Source organism: Plectropomus leopardus, chromosome 6, assembly GCF_026936395.1.
Source record: "Plectropomus leopardus strain MGB_pleo_1.0 chromosome 6, ASM2693639v1, whole genome shotgun sequence".
Classification (NCBI taxonomy): Eukaryota; Metazoa; Chordata; class Actinopteri; order Perciformes; family Serranidae; genus Plectropomus; species Plectropomus leopardus.
In genome coordinates this window covers 1437219-1459718 of record NC_142181.1, presented here as the reverse complement: position 1 = coordinate 1459718, position 22500 = coordinate 1437219, and the positions used below count along the sequence as shown (strand labels likewise).

General features: G+C 39.1%; 1 protein-coding gene across 4 annotated transcripts in view; it reads right to left on the bottom strand.

Annotated features, from left to right (window-relative positions):
• Positions 1 to 22500, bottom strand: part of plekhg2 (pleckstrin homology domain containing, family G (with RhoGef domain) member 2) — a 107800-nt gene that overhangs the window by 51361 nt on the left and 33939 nt on the right. The window contains exons 1-3 of one of the 4 annotated variants that reach the window (XM_088078458.1): positions 17555 to 17695; positions 10368 to 10906; positions 1546 to 1646 (exon numbers count right to left, since the gene is read on the bottom strand). In XM_088078458.1, coding sequence (XP_087934584.1) covers positions 1546 to 1646; positions 10368 to 10856 — 590 coding nt within the window. In that variant the 5' untranslated portion in view covers positions 10857 to 10906; positions 17555 to 17695. Of the gene's footprint in view, positions 1 to 1545; positions 1647 to 10367; positions 10907 to 12551; positions 13020 to 17550; positions 17696 to 22500 lie in introns of those variants that run through there. The other 3 variants (XM_088078459.1, XM_088078460.1, XM_088078457.1) reach the window with 3 other exon arrangements.

The window sequence follows — 22500 nt, the reverse complement described above, 5'->3', positions numbered from 1 at the left end:
AGAATCTGCTTCAGTCATATGAGCTCAGCAGCTGCTGCATGCTTTCATCCCCCCAAAAAACCCAACAGAGCACGTTTTTATGGTCGGATTGTTCTCGAGGGAATCAAACCGGCGGCGTCACTGCCCTGCTCCGTTCATTTCTGCATCTGAATGTTTCCACGAGCAGCTTATCTCTCTCTCTCTCTGTCTGTTACCCACAGGATACTTTCCACAAGCTCGAAGCCGCGGACGATTCTCCTCTTTCAACAGTGGAACAAGTTTTTCACAGTTTAATGAAACGGTGGCTGATGCACCGTGTCAAAACATGCACTTCCTGTTCACAGCACCACGATGAGACGCATCACCGACGTCCATCACAAACCACAACATCTCGCTGTGCATTCAGCTTTTTCATGTACTTTCTGGGCTGATATTGTAGCATGAACTGTGGTTAAATGAACATTAATATGCAGTTTTGAAGTACTGAGTATTTCCACTTTATGCTCTGTTATTATTATTTTCAGAAAGAAGTACTGCAGTTTTTATTTTTGGTACTTTTTCACTACGTTTTTTTTTTTTTTTCTGACAGCTTTAGTTACTTTACAGAAAACAAAATATAAAACATTTCTTCCAGCACTGTCCATGAATAACAAATAAAAACTCACATTTCCACGTCCATGTAACCGCAGGGCTCCACGTGACATGAATTTTCGGGATAATATTATCAAACACACACACACACACACACACACACACACTGCAGCGCTTTACAGCCTGTTTCAGTTCAGTGATCTCAGTCAAAACAGCTTCGTGGAATAATAACAGACTTCTTTGTGCTGCAGCATCGAGACAATAAAGACCATTTTTATTTTTTTATTCACAAACAGCCAGGACACTGTCGGGCATATCCACATTTTTTTCTGTTAAATTAGTCAAATAAAAAAGCTCTAATTATTTGTTGTGCTTTACAGTCACTTTCATCGAAGGATACTCTGAGACGTGGAGAGGATGAATTTAAGAGAAAAAAGAAAGAAAAAATAACAAAAAGTTATAGATTATGATTTTGTGTCACTTTAACATTCAGACAGAGAAAAACATTAATATATTGATAGTTCTTCTGGCAAATTACGCATTCATGCATTTATTTATTTTTTCTCTTATGTAGTTATTTATTATTCTATGGCTTCATTTATTTATCTATTTTTATTTGCTTTCTTATTCATTTCATTCTATATTTATTCTTTTTTCCTTATTTAAGCAGTTATTAATTTATTTGTTTGTTTAACCATTTAATTGTGTTTATTTATTCTTAATTAATTTCTGCATTTATTTATGTGTTCCTTTATTATGTTATTTCTGTGGTTTTGTATTAATTAGTTAATTTATTTATTCATTTATTCTTGGATTTATTTATGGATACTGAGGACATTTTTTTGTCCTCCATACTGAGCCACAGCGTGAAATGCATAAAATATACGACCGTTTCCTCAGTAACCACTGTGTCTCTTTACGTTTGTTGTATATCAGAATGTGTGTGTGTGTGTGTGTGTGTGTGTGTGTGTTTACCTGTTGAATTCGTAGATGTCCTCGATGTTGCAGAACAGAGTGCTGACCTGCTCCGGTTTCAGCGGCAGAGAGCCGCAGTCGATAATGCAGCCAAGATAATCCTGCAGACACACAAACAGAAACAAGATGTCAGTTTTTATCAAAATCATAATGTTTTTATCTTAAAGTCTTCAGAGCACTAAAATCATCACGTTACCGTGCGCAGAGTGAAGCAGTTTAAAAAATCTGATGTGAGCTTCAACACTAAATCTGTCCTGAACACACTGCAGCTGCACGCCGTTTCACTAATTAGACTTATCCACAGGAGAGCCTCAGACAGGAGCTGCTTAATGAAAGATTTCTGTTCTGCTGTCTTTCACACTCAAAGTTTCCTCAGAAAACCTTTTATTCATTTTATTCATCATGTCTAAATTTTTCATCAACATTTCTACTTTTCTGTCACAACCTTGAGACCCAGCATCCAGCCTCTCCTCACCAACCAGAACATCTCATCAAATAAAAAACTGAACACCAGACAAAGGTGCGAACACGAAACCGCCTGCACCGTCACAGACGCTGGCATCAGACAGGAAGTCAGGAAACATAAAAAAGACAAAAAACAGGAAGTTAATAAGCAGCAGAGAGTCTGGTGCAGCGGGCAGCTCGTCATGATGACTGACAGATGGAGACAGGTTCAAATCCGAAATCTTCACAAGCTGGTCAACAGCTGAGGAAAACTGAAAATAAACGTTCCCTCCATGTTGTCCTAATGTTCTCTCACTCAGACCATCTTAAAAGTAAAGTTCTCATGCATGACCCCGACTTCACTTTAACCAAATCACGACATCAGCAGGAATTAATGTTGCATCTCCATTTTCTACTGTTATGCACAGTCAGGGTCAATTCAGTTCAATTCAATTCAGTTCGATTCGATTCAGTTTGATTCGATTCAATTCCATTCAAAAACTAAACTAAATTAAAACAAAATAAAATAAATAAAATGAAAACACGCTCCACAGTGAATCATGCATTACCGTGCAGACATGTATGACAGTATTTTCCGACCCTAAACATATATCAGCTTGTGCAGCAGGTATATTTTCGATTATTTGCATCTTCATTTCTTCTTCAAAAATATATTGTGAAAATGGCAGAGAACAAAAAAGTATCATGAAAACGTGGCCTAAAAATGGCGAAAAAGTTAATTCATGACGGCCTCTGGCCAATAACTACGACACAAATGACGTGGACCGCTTCTTTGATTAAAATGATTTTGTTGGGTTTGAACACTGTTGCGAATGTAAAAATTTATAACATTGGTTTATTCATTTTTAGACATTTTGATGCAGAAAAATTCCATCTTATATCTTTGATTTAATTCTAGTACAGTTATTTTGTGAAATAACACAGTGAACAGTTTGACTCAGAAGTCATACTGTGCGTGCAGTCTGTCATTTATGTTGTAATGGAAACTAAAATCCTGTCAGAGTTCACATGAGGTCACTTCCTGTAGTAGTTAGTAATTAGATTACACTGGAGAGAGATGAGATAATAGACAGTTTTCACAAAGTCCAGAAACCACAGAGAGGTTCCACATCATCGCACCGTTTTATTAGTGACACATCCCCAAACTGAACCAAACAGAAGCCCGGACACCGAGACTCACAGACTCTCAGAAAAGCTGCCAGAGCGAGGCAGAAAATTTGGCCAAAAAGAGGAGGCAGAAATTCATCCAAGGAGGGAGAGAAATTTGGCGAAACAGAAAATATTGAGTGAGAGGCTGAGATCTGCTCACCAGCTTTAGTCCAAGTTCCCAAACTGGGATCCATAACGGCTCTCTGCGGGGTTACCAAACAGAAAATAATCTAATTTAACGCACTATAAAAAGACATTTCTGTGGCCAAAATAAAAGCTGTGTTTCCAGTCGAACTTGAAATCGATGCTCCATCTGCAGCTGCTGTCACACCTGTGATGGTTTTACTTTTTGTGTTACTGGTTTCAAAATAATCCATTTCCAAAAACCTTAAAATGTGTCTGCTTATAGGTCTAATCGATTATACTTCAAATCAATATGACCATTAATTTAACATATTACATTGATGACAATTAACGAACAATTATTTTGATGGGGTTTTGGTTTTCTTTTTTCTTCATGGTTTCATGTGACCATGGTGTGTTGGAGTGTAATAAACATATGATTTATTATTATTGATTAAACTTTCCAGCATTATATCAAAATGAAAAGTTCCATCTGAAACAAATTTCAGGTAAATTGAAGCACATTGTGCTGATAATAGGCCAACCTCTCCTGACTGCAGGACTCTGACTTCAGCTTCTGTCAAACTTCTGTGCTGTTAATCATTTTACTCAGGAATTAAAAACTTTTGAGTCGGCCTACTTCTCCTATAGCTGCCGACAGCCTGCCAACATTCACAGTTAGAGAAAGGCTGAAAATAAGCTCATGTGCTTGTGGCCCCGGGCCCCCAAAACATTACATCCGCCCCTGGTAATAATAATGAGAGCTCAGCGCGAGCGGCCGGATGAGACACGGAGCGATGCGTCCTGCTGTTTCTAAATAATTCATCCAAAGTCTGACTGACGAATGAAGCCAACGCCTAAGTGCCAAAACTTGCAGTTCCTCTACTGTCCACTTGGGGCTGGCTCCAAGAGCGAGTCAATCCCCACAGACCCCCATGTTAAAATGCTGAGAACAGGGGTGGCCACGGCCAAAATGCCAAACTCAGAGCTGCAGAGTGGAACTCACTTACGAATGGGTGACGTCACCATTATTTCATAGATCTGAAGTTGCAAACACCAGAAATTAACAACAATTTTGGACAGAAACTTGTCACACAACGTTGATGCAAACCAGGAACACGAGGGATCTTTTCAAGCCGGTTTAGTTCCCATGATGCATCACCTCTGGAGGTGTTCGTTGGAGGGCAATGGGATTGAAAACAGCCATCAGCTACACAAATTTGATTGATCGCTGTAGCAACTTTTTTCTTTTGCTGCTCTGTTTCCATTGCTAACTGTGTGAAGCAGCGATGTGATTGGTCAGAAAATATGCATGCTCCGAACCAGCACCAAACTACATTTACCATGACACACACACACACACACACACACACACACACACACACACACACACACACATGCACACACACACACAATGTGGCTGCAAGCAAAAAAAATCATCTCGGTCCCATTCCTTCTGTTTCTGTTTTTTCCCTAAATTGGGTACAAAAACAACCAGTGTGTGTGTGTGTGTGTGTGTGTGTGTGTGTGTGTGTGTGTAATGAGGAATATAATGAGAGGCCTTGGCCACATTCATCACCTTTTAAAGGCAACAGGAAACACACACACTGGAGGGCACGGGGAGAGAGAGAGAGAGAGAGAGAGAGAAAAAATGGAGAGATGAGTGAAAAATGAGAGAGTTCGACACAAAGATGAAGAGCAGAAGAAGACAGGAGGAATGAGGAAGAGATGGAGAGAGATGCAAACAAAACAAACATCTTGAAGAGAGAAGGAGAGAAAAACGACGAAGTAAAAAACAATGGATGAAAGACAGAGAACGACTTGAGTTATGTCTTTGTTTGAAAGTGGGTCACAGAGAGAGTGTGGAGTCCAAAAAAACGTCCGAGATGAAAAATGACCAATCTGTCTAATTTTAACTTTTTTTTTTTCAAAATAAACAATAAAAAAGCATATTTCTGCGTTAGCTTTTTTCGATCTGGTGGTCGCTTCCTGTCTGCAAAATAAATAAATAATTAAATCTAAAGTAATGAAAAATGTGTCTTAGGAGAAAAATACTAACGTCTGCACACTTAAACTGTGAAACACAAGTTTATTCAAGACAACATTTCAGTCCTACCTGGATGTTTTTTGAGAGCACCTACATGATGTGCGTATAACGACCCTCTTTCATTAAATTTCTTATGTTAACTTGTTTTTCAAAATAAATAAAAAAACAAAAACAAAATCTATTTTTTTGGTTGTATTTGTTCTTCCAGTACACCAATACAACATGACCAAACTACCAAATTTGATGTCAGTACACTCGACAGGTTTAGATAACTGAAACTACGTGTTTTACCTTAAGAGGAACCTGATTCTGGCTTTTTACAGTGATTTCAACAAAAGATTCAGACGCCAAAAGACACCTTTCGCGTCCGTGCGATACGCCGCTGGATGGCATCAGCTGAGACCTTTCGCTGTGTTATTATGTACAGACAGACAGAAGGCACATGCCGCGGCAGCATGATACGCAGACGGGTGGTGTTAGACGAGAACGTGGTCTGCATGATGTGCATCAGGACGGCGTCAGGCTGCTGTTAAAAACGTCTGCCGCCTTATGTCGCTGTAGGGCGGCGGGTGGATTGAAAAAACCCTGAACTTTCATGCAGGAGTCCAGCTCGTTCTCACTCTGAGCTCATCAAATAGCGATGCTCTGTCAGTGCTTTTGGCGTATGAATCTGAAGCCAAAACTCACCTTCCGCGTCCAACCGGAAAGCGGCTGGATGGCGTCAGACGAGACCGACCTCAGACAGAACCGGTGGCGTTGTTATTATATGCCAGCAGACAGCCGGACAGCACCGGATGCGTCCACATGCAACACGTACAGGCGGCATCACGTAAGAACACGGTCAGATGGAACCGGCTGCGTGAGCACGAAACACTGACGGAGCGTCACGTAATAACGCCGCCCGTAACCACGCAATGCAGAGGGCTCACATGAGTTATAAAGGGGGAGGGGAGGTGGATGGATCCCATAAAAAGCTGACTGTCATGCAGGAGTCTGGAGTTCATTTCCAGTGTGGATGTGGGTTTTCTTTTTAACCCTTACTATTCCGAAACCATCCGTGTCTTTGCTGCCTAATCCTAAACATCGTAACGGTGGGAAACATAAGAGCGTGCTGCATTATTCCATCATGTGCATTTGTTGACATCCCGGTAACGGCATCCCGGTAACGGCATCATTCGCATTTTTTGATCACATCTAATAATCCTCCTCAGCTATTTTCAGATCATTTCCTTGTCACCTAATATTAATAACACCTAATAACGACTCAAACAAATTTTCTCTGATTTTCGAGGTTCACAAGTACCTCAGCAACTGATGTTGATGTCTCAAGGGGTTAATGTTGAAAAAAAAAGCAGAAATGATAGATTGTGACCGCTGTAGAAACTTTTCTTTGTTTAATCTTTGTCTTCCCTTTCTTGCTCCCAAAATCTACTTTGCAACCCAAAATTCACCTCCTTTTCTCTCCACATTCTCCTGTTGTTTCTCCTTTTCTCTTTCCTCGTCTCCTCACTTTGCTTCCTCTCGCTTCTTCTCTCGTTCACATTTTTGTCCCTTCTTCTGTTTTTCTGTTTTCCCCCCTTTCTCGTCCCCCAATCTCCCCTCAGCCCTGATCCCCACCTCCTCATCTTTTCTCCACTCTGTCGTTCCCCCGTCATCTGTTTCTCCCCCATCTCTCTCTCCTCCTCCCCCTCGGTTTCCTGTCCCACTTGGCTGCAGGTCAACAGCAGGATCCCGTCTCATGTTCACTCCGCAACTTTTCTCCCTCAGAAAGCTACAAGAAAACTCTCTGAATCAGATGAAACTACTCCGCTCATTTCTGATTTCACTTATTTCAGCAATTTCACAGAGAGCTCTTGAAACGCTCTTGCAGAAAGAAGAAGAAGAAGAGGAAGAAGAAGAAGAAAAATATGCTTTAACTGGTAAAAAAAAGATGAATGAAGAGAGCTGGAGCAGCTGCAGTGACCTCAGCCTGCTGGCAGCACAGAGGAGGAACTTTTATGAGAATTTATTCTCAAAAAGTTTATAGAAAAATGAGTTTATAAGTCGGTGACAGAGAGGAGCTGTTTTCACTCTTTCTGTGAGTTGTTATTGTTCTCAAACACACACACACACACACACACACACACACACACACACACACACACACACACACGGGCCTATTATGGTAGTTGGTTCAGATTCCCAGTGAGCGTGACATCATGTAGCCTCAATCAAAACCAGACTGCAGCTAAAAACCTCAAATACAGAGAGCAGCAGGAATGAAGGCTTACATTACAGCGCAACACACACACACACACACACACACACACACACACACACACACACACACACACACCTATCATTTATCAGACCTCCTTTCCATCAGCAGAGAGGAATTCTGGGATCACTGAAGTAAAAGTGAACACTGAAATCAGACTTTTTATTTTTTTTAAAGACGCCACATTTGAATATAATCTGAATGCTAATGATCCGGTCATTAACCCTTTGAAACCTGGAGCCACATCAGTTTTCTTGAGCTGCCTTCGAACCTCTTTTAAAGGTATTTAGACCTTCGCTTAGAAAAACTTAAAAAACTTCGAAAATTAGCAGCTTGGTTATAAATGTTTCACAAATTGCAAGAAATTAGTAGATAAAAAAAATTTTCTAAAAAGCTAAGGAAAAAATGGCAAGGGAAAAGAGAAATAGCTATAAAAAACTGTAATTAAATAATCATAATCAATTACTTATTTAAACTTAAGCTACAAAATTATCATAATTTTTAAAATCTTTTTCACTTTTTTTCTTTTCTTTTATTTCTTTTTGATATATTTTTTCGTTTCTTTTATTTATTTATTTATTTTTGCTAAATTTCCCATAATTTTTTTCTTTCTTTTTTTAAAAATTAATTTCTCGCAAGTTTAAGGGGTAATTTCTTCATAATTAGTTAGATATTTAAAATTATGTTACACAATTATTATAATTTTTAAGCACTTTTACCAAGTCACGACTTCATTTTAAACTTTCTCTGTTATATCTTTTTTTTTTTATTTAATCTGAGATGAATTTTCTGCACTTTTTAATAATTTCTTTCAAAAAAAGATTGTTTTCCACTTTAACCCTTTGAGCCCTGAGGGGAAAAATCAGTGAGTAACATTGCAAAAAATATTCCACAAACATCGAGAAATTCATTGATTTAGAAATGTATTTTTTGTTTTTTAAAAAAGCTAGGGAAAAATGTCAAGCAAAAAAAAACCAAAGGAAGAAAAACTGTATATATAATTATCATAATTACTTATCTAAAATTATGTTACAGAATAATAACTATTTTTAAGCACTTTCTCCAAGTCCCTTTTTTTGCCTTTTTTTGCCTTTTTTAACTTTCTTTTTCTTTTCTTCTTTTTGTTTGTTTGGTTTTTTTTTTGTGACTAATTTTCAGGTAATTTTCTCGTACTTTTTACTAATTACTTGTTAATTTTTGGGCCACTTGGGTCCGTCTTTGCTGATTGCCTTTTCCCATGTTTTTTAAAGAATTTACGCCAGTTTTCTCAAGTTTCAGGGTTAAGGGTTAACTACTTTACTGACGACAGCGCCATAATAACCGTCACGTGACTTTGACAGTGACCTCTGAGTGCGGACGAACACAGAAAGTCAGGAGGGATAAACCAACGAAGAAGAAAGATGTGGTGATGAATGAGAGGTCCGTCCTCTGTGGAAGGTCAGAGAAGAAGAAACTGACAGACAGCTGATAAACCTGATGACAGCCGAGCCACGAGCGTGTGTGTGTGTGTGTGTGTGTGTGTGTGTGTGTGTGTGTGTGTGTGTGTGTGTGTGTGTGTGTGTGACATGGCAGAGGATGAAAGCAGCAGTAAATTACCTCTTTTACTTCAAAAGGATGTTTCACACTCCAATCTGACAGACGAAGACACACACAGACGCAATGTGTAGAGGCCAGCTGCAGGTAAACTGCCCCAGAGGCATTCACACCTGGACAGTAAATCTAGGCTACAGCTAACTCCTCCCAAACACACACACACACACACACACACACACACACACAGCTGTGTACTGTATTGCTGTCTTTTCTTCATGTTTTAGTTGTTTCGTGTCCGACATTAAACCACAGTGTCAGCATCCCGATCAGCTGCCTGGCACTTTTTTTTAATGGGACCAACACTTTAAAATAAAACACATGGTTTTGTTACCATGGTAACCAATCATCCACACCATACTCTACATGTCAACACAGTCACTTCCTCCACCAAAACCTCGTGTCACTAACCACCGTCACAGATGTTTCTGAGAACATAAAGAGAAGTTCTGTCGGCGACGTGGCGTGTTTGATTCAGAAAGTGTCGACTGTTCACATCCCTCTTTCCAAAATGCAGCGTCATGACCGCGTTTTAGGCAGTAGAGATTAAAGCCAAAAGTTTGTAAGGTTACTTCAGAAGAAAATTCGGGTGGATATGACAGCTGAGAGACAAACAGCTGCCATGACATTAAACACACACACTGCTGATAAGGGGAAGCTCATGGGAAATGTTGTTTTGTGAATTCTGGCAAAGTAATGAGTGTTTACTGAGGAATTATGTCATCGTGAACAATACAGGATGTTATCTTTTCTCCTCAAGATGAAACATGGTCTCATGTTGTACATACAAAACATTATCTCCTTGAAAACACGTCTCACAGAGGAGATATGATCTCATCTTGTAAGTCTGGGAAGTTATCTCCTCTTATCTCATCAAATATGCAGGCCTACAGTACAAGACAATATCTCATATGTAGGCGATATTTTCTCATCGCGCAGGTAGGGGATGTTTTCTCCTAGATATTATCTCCAATATACGTAGGAGATAGTATTTCATCTAATAAGCAGAAGATATTATTTCATCTAGTGCATACAGAATGTTATCTCCTAGACACCGTCTCTTACAGAGGAGATATCTCATCCTGTAAGGCATGTTGGCAGGTGTGACATGATACATGTCCGACGGCCCGCTTGTGGACACCCAGAAAGATTTCCAAATAATGAACGTCTGGCTGCAGCTCTGGCTCTTACCTCCACGATGCTCTTCAGATCTCTGACGTAGGCTTGCTCGGTCTCTACGATCTCCAGAACCACTCGCTCCAGCCGCGAAAGCTGTCTGGGCGTGGCAATCGCAGCCATCGCCACTGGATTGGCGACATGTCCATTAGAGGAGTGACCTCCACCTGTCGACTTGGCAACACAGACCCCGCCTCCTCCTGCCGCAACTCCTCCTCCGTGTGGCGTGACGAGGGGAGTGAGGTCCAGGCTGATGTCTGAGCCGTTCCTCTTTGGCGTGAAAGAAGACGAGGACGATGAGGAGGCGTTGTAGGTCGGCACGGCGCCGTACGGCAGAGAGGAAGAGGAGGAGGAGGAAGAGGAGGAGTGGGAAGTGTCCTGCAGGGAGACGGAGGAGGCAGAGGAGGAGAGGGAGAGCGAGGCGGGTCGCTCGCCGTCTGAGCAGACGGTGTTGACGGAGGTGCAGGAGGAGGACGAGGCTCCTCGCTCGCCGGACGACATCATCCGACCCACAATCCCACTCAGAGACGAGACTGAGGAGGGACGCTTGGCGGCTGCAGAGACACAGACAAAAAGACAGAAAATGACATAAAAAATCTACAAAAAATATTAAGAAACTTAAACAAAACGGTTTCTTTAAATGCATTTTTTCCTGAAATTTGATCAACATGATCCCATTATAATATAGAAAAAAACAACAAATCCATCAGGACATGAAGGTGGATCTGTTTCAAGAAGGATGAAACTTTATTGAACTAACCCAAAAAAGTCAACAAAAAAAGATCAAAGAAAGCAGACTTATATATAACCTTAAAACGAGCAAAAAATCAAAAACACTGGAAGAGGGCATCATGCAGTTTTGCAAGAAATGGCTCAAAAATTCACAAGAAACTGGTGAAAAATATTTGGGAAATAGGTGTCAAGAAAACTAATCGTGGCGTTAAAGGGTTAAACACGAGAAGCTCAGACGCTTCATGAAGAGGAGGGGTTCAGATGTTGGTATGGAACGATGACGCAGACAAAATGAATGCTGCGATTATTACCGCTGAATTAGCTTTGTATCTGTGTAAAATTGAGCAAAGTTTTCATCATCTGATGAAAAAACTAAACTCACGTTTGGTGAAAAACTGTAGAATTTTGTCAAAGTTGCAGCTCACTGAGGCGACAAAACAAATTTGCACAACCAGCTGCAATCTAAACAAACAAAAAAATAATGAAGCTATCAACGTCAAGAACGCTTCAACAGAAGAGAAAAAACTGTCAGTGATTTTGATTTTAATCTGTCATGAACAAACTCCACATGATGTCCAGATATTCACAAAAAAAAGATTAAATCAAGGCACAAATGTATTCTGATATGAAACACAGACATGCAGAAATCACATGAAACAAACTTTAATCAGCATAAAATAAAACAAGGCGCTCTGATTAAATCGTGGCATGACAGCGGGATAAAAATACTAAATGTTAATATATTTTTGGCTGCGTGCTGCTAATCATGATAACATCAAACAGCTGTACATCTAATACTCTACAGGCTTCTATCAAAACTGTAACACGCAGTTTTACTTACAGCAGACTCACCAAAAACATTCAAAATGTTGTTTTTTAACCCTTTAAAACAAAAGCAAATTGCCTCAATTTCTAATAAAACATTGTAAGAAGTAAAAGTTAAAAGAAAATTACCTTAAAAAAAGGCAATAAAAAACGTATAATATAAAAATATGAAAAAAGGTGAATAACAAAACTAAATAAATAATATTAAAAATATATAAAAACATATATAAAAGAAAAATATAGGAATAAAAAAGTTAACAATAATTATCATGATAACAATTATAAATATAGTTTGACATTTTTCCCTATTTATTATTATTATTATCATTGTTATTATTATTATTATTATTATTATTATTATTACTGTCTTAAAATATATTTTCTTTTGCTCTCTCTCGACAAATTCTCTTTTTCTGCTCTAATTTCTTGAAAGTTGCGGTACGTCTCTTGACAGGAAAGAAAATTAATCTTACTTAATGAAGATTATTTACAGCCCTCCCTTCAATCGAAGCTGCGTACACTCGAGAACAAAAACTAAGAACTGAAATCATCACGCTAAATGTGAAGAGAAACAATCCATCCATCCATCTAAATCTGCTCCGCAGGTTTCTCTCTGCAGCTGATGCAGGTTGACAGATTTACCTTATTTGCAGCTTTTACGCAGCAAACTGTCTCAAAGGCTCAGTTTCTGTGTCCAGACAGGAAGTAACGACAGAAAACACGCTGCCAAGACGCATCTTCAGAAAATTAAAGTGAGGCGGCTCAGAGCTGTCTTCCTCAGTGTGAACAGGAAGTGCGTGTGCAGCGGAGCATCACCTCACCACCGCCTGACTAACTCACCTTTTTTCATCAAAATCTCACTATGATGAAATGAAACGAGCGTCTTTATTACGAAACATCGTCTCTGCGGTGTTTAACTTTTTTTTCTTTGAAACTGTGAAACATTAAAAGAAACAACTTCCCAGTCTGAGATGACGGTGCATTAATTTCGTCTTCCTCTTCAGCTGCAGCTGATCGTCTCTTTCAGTGTTACAGACAAAAAAACTTAACCTTTAGGGTCCGCTTTGATGCTACGAGGGATCGCCCGATATTGTTTTTCCAGGTACCGATTATTAGCAGTTTAAAAGACTGATAACCGTAATTGGGGTGATATGTATTTACAATAAAAATAAAATTCTTTCTGTCAGTATTTAACTTTTTTAATGAAGTCAAGTGAAAAATATAATTAAAAATAAATAATAATAATAGCTCCCTGAGGTTTTACAAAGTAAAAGTTCCTCCCATGCTGAATCTTTCTTTGCACTTTTTAATTCATTAATTTTTATCGGCGATCATTAAAATAAAACGGCGACACTGATAATCCGCAAAATGACAAATATCTGTGCCGATTAATAAAATATCAAATATTCATGAATTCTCAGAATTTTAACCCTTTAAATGCCAGGTTTTTGTCATGATTCCACTATGTTTTTAGATTAAAAAAGCACAAAAAAATGAATTATTTACAAACACCAGACTCCCGTATGAAAGTCCGGGAGTCCCCCCCCCCCCCATAGAAATCTTCATGCTCCTCATATCACTTTGTCACCAGCAGCGTTTTCACATGACGCCGTCCAGCTGCGTCCTTCCGTCTTTCTGCGTCAGGATCTTACGCCAAAGTCACTTCAGCAGCGTGGATATTTGACCGCTCTGAATGAGAACCGGCTAAAATGCTCAATACTGTTTCTTTTATTCGTCGGGGCCTCGTTTGGTTCTGGTCTTTGTGCAGGGACGATGCTTTCAACCCGTCCAGCCTCGCCGTGACGCCGTCCACGTCTTTCATCACCATAAGAGAAACTTCTGATGGACAGTTTCCACCATTTTTCTCCCCTCATAAAAAACATTGCCTCATATTAAAAAATGTAATTATATCTTCCCTCTTCGTCACAACTTCACGAGACCCTGTAATCATTTCATTTCCACTTTCCACCCAGACGGCAGCACACCTGTCGCTGCCGAGATGGAGAAGCGTTTAAACTTCATTAGTGTTAAATTCCAGACGTCCTGGCAGGAGGAATTTCCGAACGCACGAGTGTTAAATGAGAACATTTTCCTACACGATCCGTCGTTTCGGTCTTTTTTGAGGTGATAGCTGTGCAGGTTCTTACAGGAATGTCTTTAACAGCTGCCAGCAGTGTTGTAAAGCAGCGAGCCTCCTCGTTCGTGAGCAAACCACTCTTTACTTGTGGTTTAAAGAGTTGTTGTTCTTTGTTCCACATCAAGAGGTGATGTTTAATCTGGAAAACCACCAACATATTTTATAAAAACACAAGCTTCACCAGGAGACCGAACCCGAAAACCCTCAACTCTTTTAACCAGAGGTGGAGGAAGTATTACGATCCTGTTCTACTCAACCTATGGCCCAGGGGCCACATCTGGCCCCTGATAGGGTGCCGAGTGTCTCCCATACTGTTTTCTAATGGACAATAAAAATAAAGTGATTGACTCTGTGAATAGTTTTTGTCCTTTTAGTCTCCATAAGGTGTCAGAGACATAAAACAGCATCAAAACAGAGCTTGTTGATTAAAAATAGAGCCAGAGGAGGATCGGAGGACACAGCTGAGACACTAATATCCTCGAATCCTAGAAATGTCCTAAAATCCGAGAAACGCCCAAACATTTGCGAAACATCCTAAAATCATAGAAGTGTCCTAAGCTGCGAGAAATATTCTAAAATCTCAGAAATGTCCAAAAATCCATGAAATGTCTAAAATCCTAGAAATATCCTGAAATCTTAGAAATGTCCTAAAATATGAGAAAAGTACAACAAATCAAGAAATGTCCAAAAGGCCACGAAACATCCTAAATCCAAGAAATGTCCAAAATATGAGAAAAGTCCTGAAGTCCCAGAAATGTTCTCAAATCTTAGAAACATGTATTGGGCTGCGCCGACTGGCCCCTGGCCTCCTTTTAATGGCCCCCAAGCACGTGAGTATCCCTGCTGTACTGCAGTAAAAGTACTTATACCACACTTTGAAAATATTAATCACAAGTAAAAGTCCTGCATTAAAATCTCTCTGAGGTAAACGTGTGTATCAGCTAAATGTAAATATAAAAAGTGTAATATTTATCTCTGAGACGTAGTGAAATACTCAAGTACAAATACCTCACATTTGTACTTGAGCGCAGTACTTGAATGGATATACATTCCTCTACTGTCTTCAGCAGCTCAGATACATCACGATGCTGGTGCTGGATGAGGTTTGTGTTTTGTGGACGCACACAAACAGCTGATGCGAGGCAACACACATGCACATGCACACACACACACACACACACACACACACTGCGCAGCAGCAGTCACAGCCTTATTTAGCCAAAGCGTTCACACACACTGCAGCTCTCAGTGAGTCAGCAGGATGTGTGTAAATCACTCGCTTCATTCACACATCCTGTGGCTGATGAAGTCTCTCTCCTCTGAACACGATGCAGAGAATTTATCTTCAGCTGATTAAAGGAAACAAAGTCTGACAAATGTTTGTTCCCTCTTCCTAAAGGAAAACACGGAGCGCTCGCCGTGCAATAAATCTGCAGCGATGTCGACTCCAAACACGTCTGTTTGAAACCAGAACACGTAGACAAGAACCTCAAAAACGGAGTCAGCTGACACTATGACAATATACCATCAAAAGATTTTAGCTCGTGAAGAAATATTTAACCGAAGAACATTTTCAATATATTTTTTGCTCTAAATTTCTGAGAAACAATAAAAATGCAAACGTGCATTTAAACAGACCAAACTGAGGCCACGCCCCCACGAAGGTTACCCTCAGGGACTCTGGAGCATATTTTAACACATACCCCAAAGTGCCTGCACTGCTTCTGGAGGAGGGGCCACAAGTGGGCCATTGATTGGCCCTTGTGGCCCCTCAGGTGGAAGGGGCCCTTAATTGGCTCTTGTGTCCAATATAGATGCCACTTATCATGAAGGTCCATTAATTGTGCCTTGTGTAATCAATGGTCCACTTGTGGGCCCTCTGAAGGAGGGGCCACAAGTGGGCCATTGATAGGCCCTTGTGGCCTCTCAGATGGAGGGGGCCCTTAACTGGCCCTTGTGGCCACTGAAGATTCTAGTTAGTTAATTAATTAATCAATGGTCCACTTGTGGGGCCTCTGTTGATGGGCCCTTGTGGCCCCTTAGGTGGAGGGGGCCCTTAATTGGCCCTTGTGGCCACTCAAAGATGCCGGTAAGTAATTAATGGTCCACTTGTGGCCCCTCCAAAGGATTTGACCCTCCATCGATTGGCCCCTGTGGCCCGTCAGGTGGAGGGAGCCCTTAATTGGCCCTTGTGGCAACTTAGAGATGCCAGTAAGTAACTAATGGCCATTAATTGGCCCTTGTGGCCCCCCTCCACATCCTGACGTACATTAGTGGCACCTCAGCAGCAGGCACCCTCCAAAATTTCTGCAGAAATTTTCTAGCTCTTCCTGTTGTGATAATCTTGTGTGTGTTGATGCATATGTGATAAATGTAGTCCAGATTGTGTATTTGAGTGTAATCAGTGAATTTCCGGCTCAGCTCCTACGATAAGTCTAAATAAATAAATCTCGTATCAGAGTTAGAAGATCTCCGTCTCTTCCTCCGTCCACACACAGAGCCATGTTTTGTTGTGTTATTTGACTTTGCTGTGCTTCTTCTTCTTCTTTGGGTTTATTAGCGGTTGGCATCCATAAAGTCTCATTACCGCCACCCGGTGTTACACATCATATAAGATACAAAAGAGCGAGAAGTGTTCCCATTGAAGTTTTGTGAAATGCAGCTTTTTCAAATCAACAGGAAATGTTTGACAGGTTTCGGTTTCAGGTTAAAATCCGTCACCTGCTTTAAAACCTCGACTGACTTTAAAAAGTCAGCGGGAGAAATTACGTTTCTGCAAACCATGAGTACATTATGTTTGCACATTTCATATGTATCACATCAAGACTCAGTATCTGAGCTGACTTTGTCCTCCGGAGGTGTAGGGGACACCGAGGACAAGCAGCAGACCGCTATTCAACACCAACAAACAACAAAACTGGTTGTCTTTGCCATCAGCCGCTGCATTTTCGGCAAATTTTTAAGCACGAAAAGAAGCTGTTTTTCACAGAGATGGTGCTGCTTTCCAGCGGGGACTGAGACTCCAAAACAAGGTATTTTAAGCCAAAAATGTTGTGTTTGTGCCTAAATCCGATCAAACGTTAACTACAGTGCTGTTAAAACAAAAAGATTCAACGTATCCACTACGTTTTACCACACAAATACATCACAAGCGTCTGTGGTTTTCAGAAACGGTCATTAGTTCAAACAGTCGTGATGTTTAAAATGTGACGTTATCGTTTACTTCTCACATCACTGCCTTTAATGCAAAGACTCAATTTCAGCTGATCAAGTTTTTAACACGACATGAGAAAGAGGAAAACAATCTCGTGGCATTATGAGTTTCTGTGCTGGCAGCCAAAGAACTGCGTCATTGTTGAAATTCATCATTCATTCATCACTCATCAGTACGTTTATGAAAAAATAAGGCGTGCAAGTTCTCCTGCAGAACCAGCAACAAATTCCATCTCAACACATTTAAACACAGAAACACATTTCAGACACACAGAGAGACGGTCGACGTACTCACAGCTTGCAGGGTTTCTCTGTGTGTGTGTGTGTGTGTGTGTGTGTCAGTGAGTTGACATCTCTTAAAATGTCAGAGTGTCCGTTAGAGACAGACTGAAGCGTGTCAGTCACACTCACACTGAGACTGAACACGTTCATAACACGTTTGATTTCCTGTTGTTGGCTCTGTGTGTGTGTGTGTGTGTGTGTGTGTGTGTGTGTGTGTGTGTGTGTGTATGTGTGTGTATGGGATGTGATGCCGCTGAGGGTCCTCACAAGCATCGTACAAATCTGTACATGTGTGTTGCTGAAAGTTGTGCACCGGACTTGAAATGCAGGATGTGGTTTGATGTGTTTCTTTTTCTCTTTTTCTCAAACACACACACACACACACACACACACACACACACACACACACACACACAAGATACTGCATTGGCAAGTAAAATACAAGCAAGTACTGTACACATTGCTGACAGATTACCTGTAACGTAAAAGCGTATTTCTACCGTTCACCTTTCTGGCCAGAGATAAAGGGATTATCAGTGTGTTTCAGAGTTTTAAAATCCGCTGTTTAAAATCTCTACAGTGTTTTGGCGTCTGATAATTCTTCCATTTCACGGACCTGTTACACAAACTGGACTTCCTATATTGTATTTTATATCTCACCTTGTAAACTTTGCTTATTTTGCTTTTGATAGCCCTATGCCCTTTAATTTATAAATTAATTATATATTTAAAATGAGGTTACAATAAAAAAAATAGTATTATTATCATCATTATTATTATTATTATTAATTGTATTTTTTACTTTTTAATGTAATTTCCATTTTTATTCTTTTCTTTTTTGTGTGCTAATTTCAGGTAATTTCTTTGAGATAAAAATCAGCAACTTGGCATGAAAAGTCATAAAAATTGTTAAAAAATAATTGTGAAAGTTGACAAGAAAATAACCTCAAAAAAGGCTCAAAATGACGGAAAGAAAATTATTAGAAAAACATCAAAAAAACTATAATTATAATTATTCTAATTGTATATTCGAAAATGAGTTACAGTAAAAAAAAAAAAAAATCCATTAACTCCTACAATTATCATTATCATTATTACTTTTACTATTATTATGAATTTGGATTCCATTTTATGCAAGAAAGCTATTTCTTATTAAGTTGATTTTTTTCCATGTTTTTGTAAGAAATCAAGCCAATTTTCTCAGGTTGTGAAGGGTTAACTATGCTGCTAAACTCTGCCACCAGCTAAATGATCCTGTCCAAACTAAATAAGTCTCACCACGTCACCTTGAGGAGCATCAGCACTATCATGGCACCTGAGGATCACACTGACATTAAATAAGCTTTAGGGGCCCCTCGATCGTCCCTTGAGGAACTCCTCCATCTGTTCTTTGGTCTTAAAGCCTCGATGTTCCTCCACTGGTCCACTTTGGACACGTGGAGTCTTCAAACGCGCCGCCGCCTGCTCATTTTCATGTTAAAGTGTCATAAATTCTGACAGGAACATGAACCTTTAACTCCACATCAGGGGGAACTCTGACGCTGTTACGCAATGGTCCGTAACTCTGAGACTGACATCCACCCTAAAAACACAATCCACACGAGAGCGGGGCCTCCGAGAGCGGGGATACCATGACCACAAGATGAAAGGGTATGTTGGTAGTTTGCAGATGATAGGGTGATTTTTTTTTTGTTTGTTCCTTATAGAGCAGTGTAAGTTAGTCTTTTTCCTTCTATTTTTAATATTCAGATTAACCCTTTGAAACCTGGAGCAACATCAGTTTCCTTATGCCAGACTTTTTCATAAACAAGGAAAAAAAAGGCAATGGCTAACTTGGACTTAAATTTCCCACAAATTGCAAGGAATAAGTAACACTTGACAAAGAAAATGACCTGAAAATTTGTTATTAATAAATAGGGAGAATTATTAGAAAACCATAAAAAACTAGGGAAAAATGTCCAGGAAGAAGTATATTTATAATCTTTATAAATATATATTTAAATAATAATTTTTAAAAAGACAACAACAAACTTTCATTTATATTTTCAATCTTCTGAACTGTTTCGGCTCATTTTCTTGTTTGTTTTCGTTTATTACTTTTCTACTTTGCTTATATTCAGGTTAATTTCTTGTGATGTTTTTTATGATATAAATGTCTTGCGTTTATTTTTGTTGGTTTTACTGCAAGACTTCAGTTTTTACAGGAAATGAGCAGTTTCTGCTTGTTAAATGCAGACAGTCTTTTTTCAAAATAAAGGTACAACATCAGTAAAACACCTTATTTTTAAATGTATTTCCCTCTGCAACAAAGGCATATGGTTAGGATTAAAAATATACATAATGTAATATATTTATAAGCATTATAATCGTACATTTAAAATTATGTTGCAGAAACTTTTGCTTTTTTTGGAGAGTCTTTTCCTTGTTGCCTCTTGTTTATTACTTTAATTTTCTTTCTTTCTTTCTTTTTCTTGTTTTCAAGTTATTTTCTTGTAACTTTCTTTTTTTACTTATTTCTTTCTGTTTTTTTGGGCCATGTGTAAGTTGCTCATTGCCTTATCGACGGGTTTTTGAAAGAAATTTAAATCATTTTGTTCAGGTTTAAAAAATGTAATTCAGAGCATTCAGATCAGAGCATTTGAAATTAAGAAATGTTCAACATTTATATACATTTATACACTCACAGTGTAGCGCTGTAGTAATGCTGCTGTAAGATTGCAGAAATGACACTTTGGTGTTTTTCTTTCTTGTAAAAGTTAACACATTTGGATTTTCTTATTCATCTTCTATAAACCAGCAACACTAAAAATTACTATTGAAATTTTTAGGAAGACAAATCGTCCAAACCTACTATCTACAATGCACAACTTTGCCTGAAAGCACTTTTTAAGGTGGAATTCCCCTTTAAAAACATGCCGTGAAACCATAAGGTGGAGTGGATTCCAGCATGAGTGTGATTACAGTAATAAGAGAGCAGCTCCTCGCTGTCATTATGTGTTCGACAGTGATGCAACATGTTGGACGTTTCTTAGAAAAGAACAAATCACAGCCTGTTGGAGCGACTTTCCAGAAACACTGCAACACGTGGACCGACTGAGAAAACTTCTGCACCGTAACAGCAGTGTACGTTTTATTATATTTGTCTTCCAATAGGATATTACCATACAGAGAAAAATATATTTAAATTAATCGTAATTATATATTTCAGATAAGGTTACAGTAAAATAGGTCATTCCTATTTTTAATTCCTTTACTTTTCCGTTTTGTTGTTGGTGTGGGTGTTTTTGTTTGTTTGGTTTTGTCGCATATTTCACAATTTTCTTGTAATTTTTTACTAATTTCTTACTATTTTAGGGGGTTAGTTCTTGTCATATCACTGCTTTTCTCAATGGATTCTGGCTTTGAAGAGAGAAATAGTGACCTCAGTTCAAGCAGAAAATTCACACTTACGACTAAAAACTGATACAGATTTTGTTTTGCTGTCGCCTCTCATTCAAAGCAGGTCATTGCTTAGCATGTCGGTCCTCCAGCCTGCCTCTCCAAACTACAAGTGTGCCAACAGACAACTACTGTATTTATCACACTGACTATGCAACAATAGATACAGATAGAACAACAGATGCCTATAAAACTTATGGTACAGCATTTTGAAGAAGGTTATTTTGTAGAATTGCAATACAACAGTCCAAAAAGCCAACATTTAAAATGTTGAAAAAACTACAGTAAGGTTAGGGTTAGGAATCTATTTTTCTAAATGTTAAAAAAAAGTCAAAGTACAGCATTTTAAAGAAGTTGATGTGGAATTTCAAAACAACGGTCCAAAAAGTCAACATTTAAAATGTTGAAAAATTGCCAACTACAGTAAGGTTAGAGTTAGGGTTAGGAATTTATTGTTCTAAATGTTAAAAAAAAAGTCAAAGTAGAGCATTTTATAGAAGTTTTTGATGTGGAATTTAAAAAACAACAGTCTGAAAAGTTAACATTTAGCATGTTGAAAAAAGTCACACTATGGTATGTCACCAAATGCCATACAATACTGTGCAGTAAAAGTGGTCAAAAATGACATCGAACCAGATGCCGATGAAACTTCTGGTACAGCATTTTTAAGAGGTTAATGGTGTAGAATTCAAAAGAACAGTCCAAAAAGTCAACATTTAAAATGTTGAAAAAAGTCATACTGGTATGTTGCAAAATGCCATACTATGGTAAAAATTAAAAAATAATTGTTCCAAATGTCAAGAAAAGTGATGGTATCGCATTATGAAGAACATTATAGCATAAAATGTGGTAAAAACAGTCAAAACAGTAATCATTCCAGATGTTGATAAAAGTTAAGGTACAGCATTTTGAAGAAGTTTAAAGTGTAGAATTTCAAAAGAACGGTCCCAAAAGTCCAAATTCAACCCTGGTGTGGTGTGGTGGAGTCTGTTAGGCCCATTTTCTATGTTTATGAAAAGAAAAATGATGCGATCAATTATTTTTTTAACCCGAGACTCATCAGGCTCGAGTCATTTCTGTGGAGAACATGTTACACTGTGTACCCCCGACACATTTATATTACATAGGCGGTATTCAGGTAAAAGAGGAAACTGTAGGTGCTGGGTGCCGTAACTCTGTCCTCCTCCTGAGCCTGGTGTGTGTGTGTGTGTGTGTGTGTGTGTGTGTGTGTGTGTGTGTTTTAAGATAGCAGCAGAGATAAAGTGACATGTTGACAGAGACAGGAAGTAAGTCCTCTCGCATCGTCGTTTACGGTACAAGAGGACTAATGTTGTGGCCCGCCCATGTGACCCTTGACCCCCTCACAGCACTGTGCCAACACACACACACACACACACACACACACACACACACACACACACACACACACACACACACACACACACACACACACATCCTCTCAGTGTCCTTGTGTCCCTTAAACAATCTGCTAATTTTACACGTCGGTTCTGTCTGTTATCT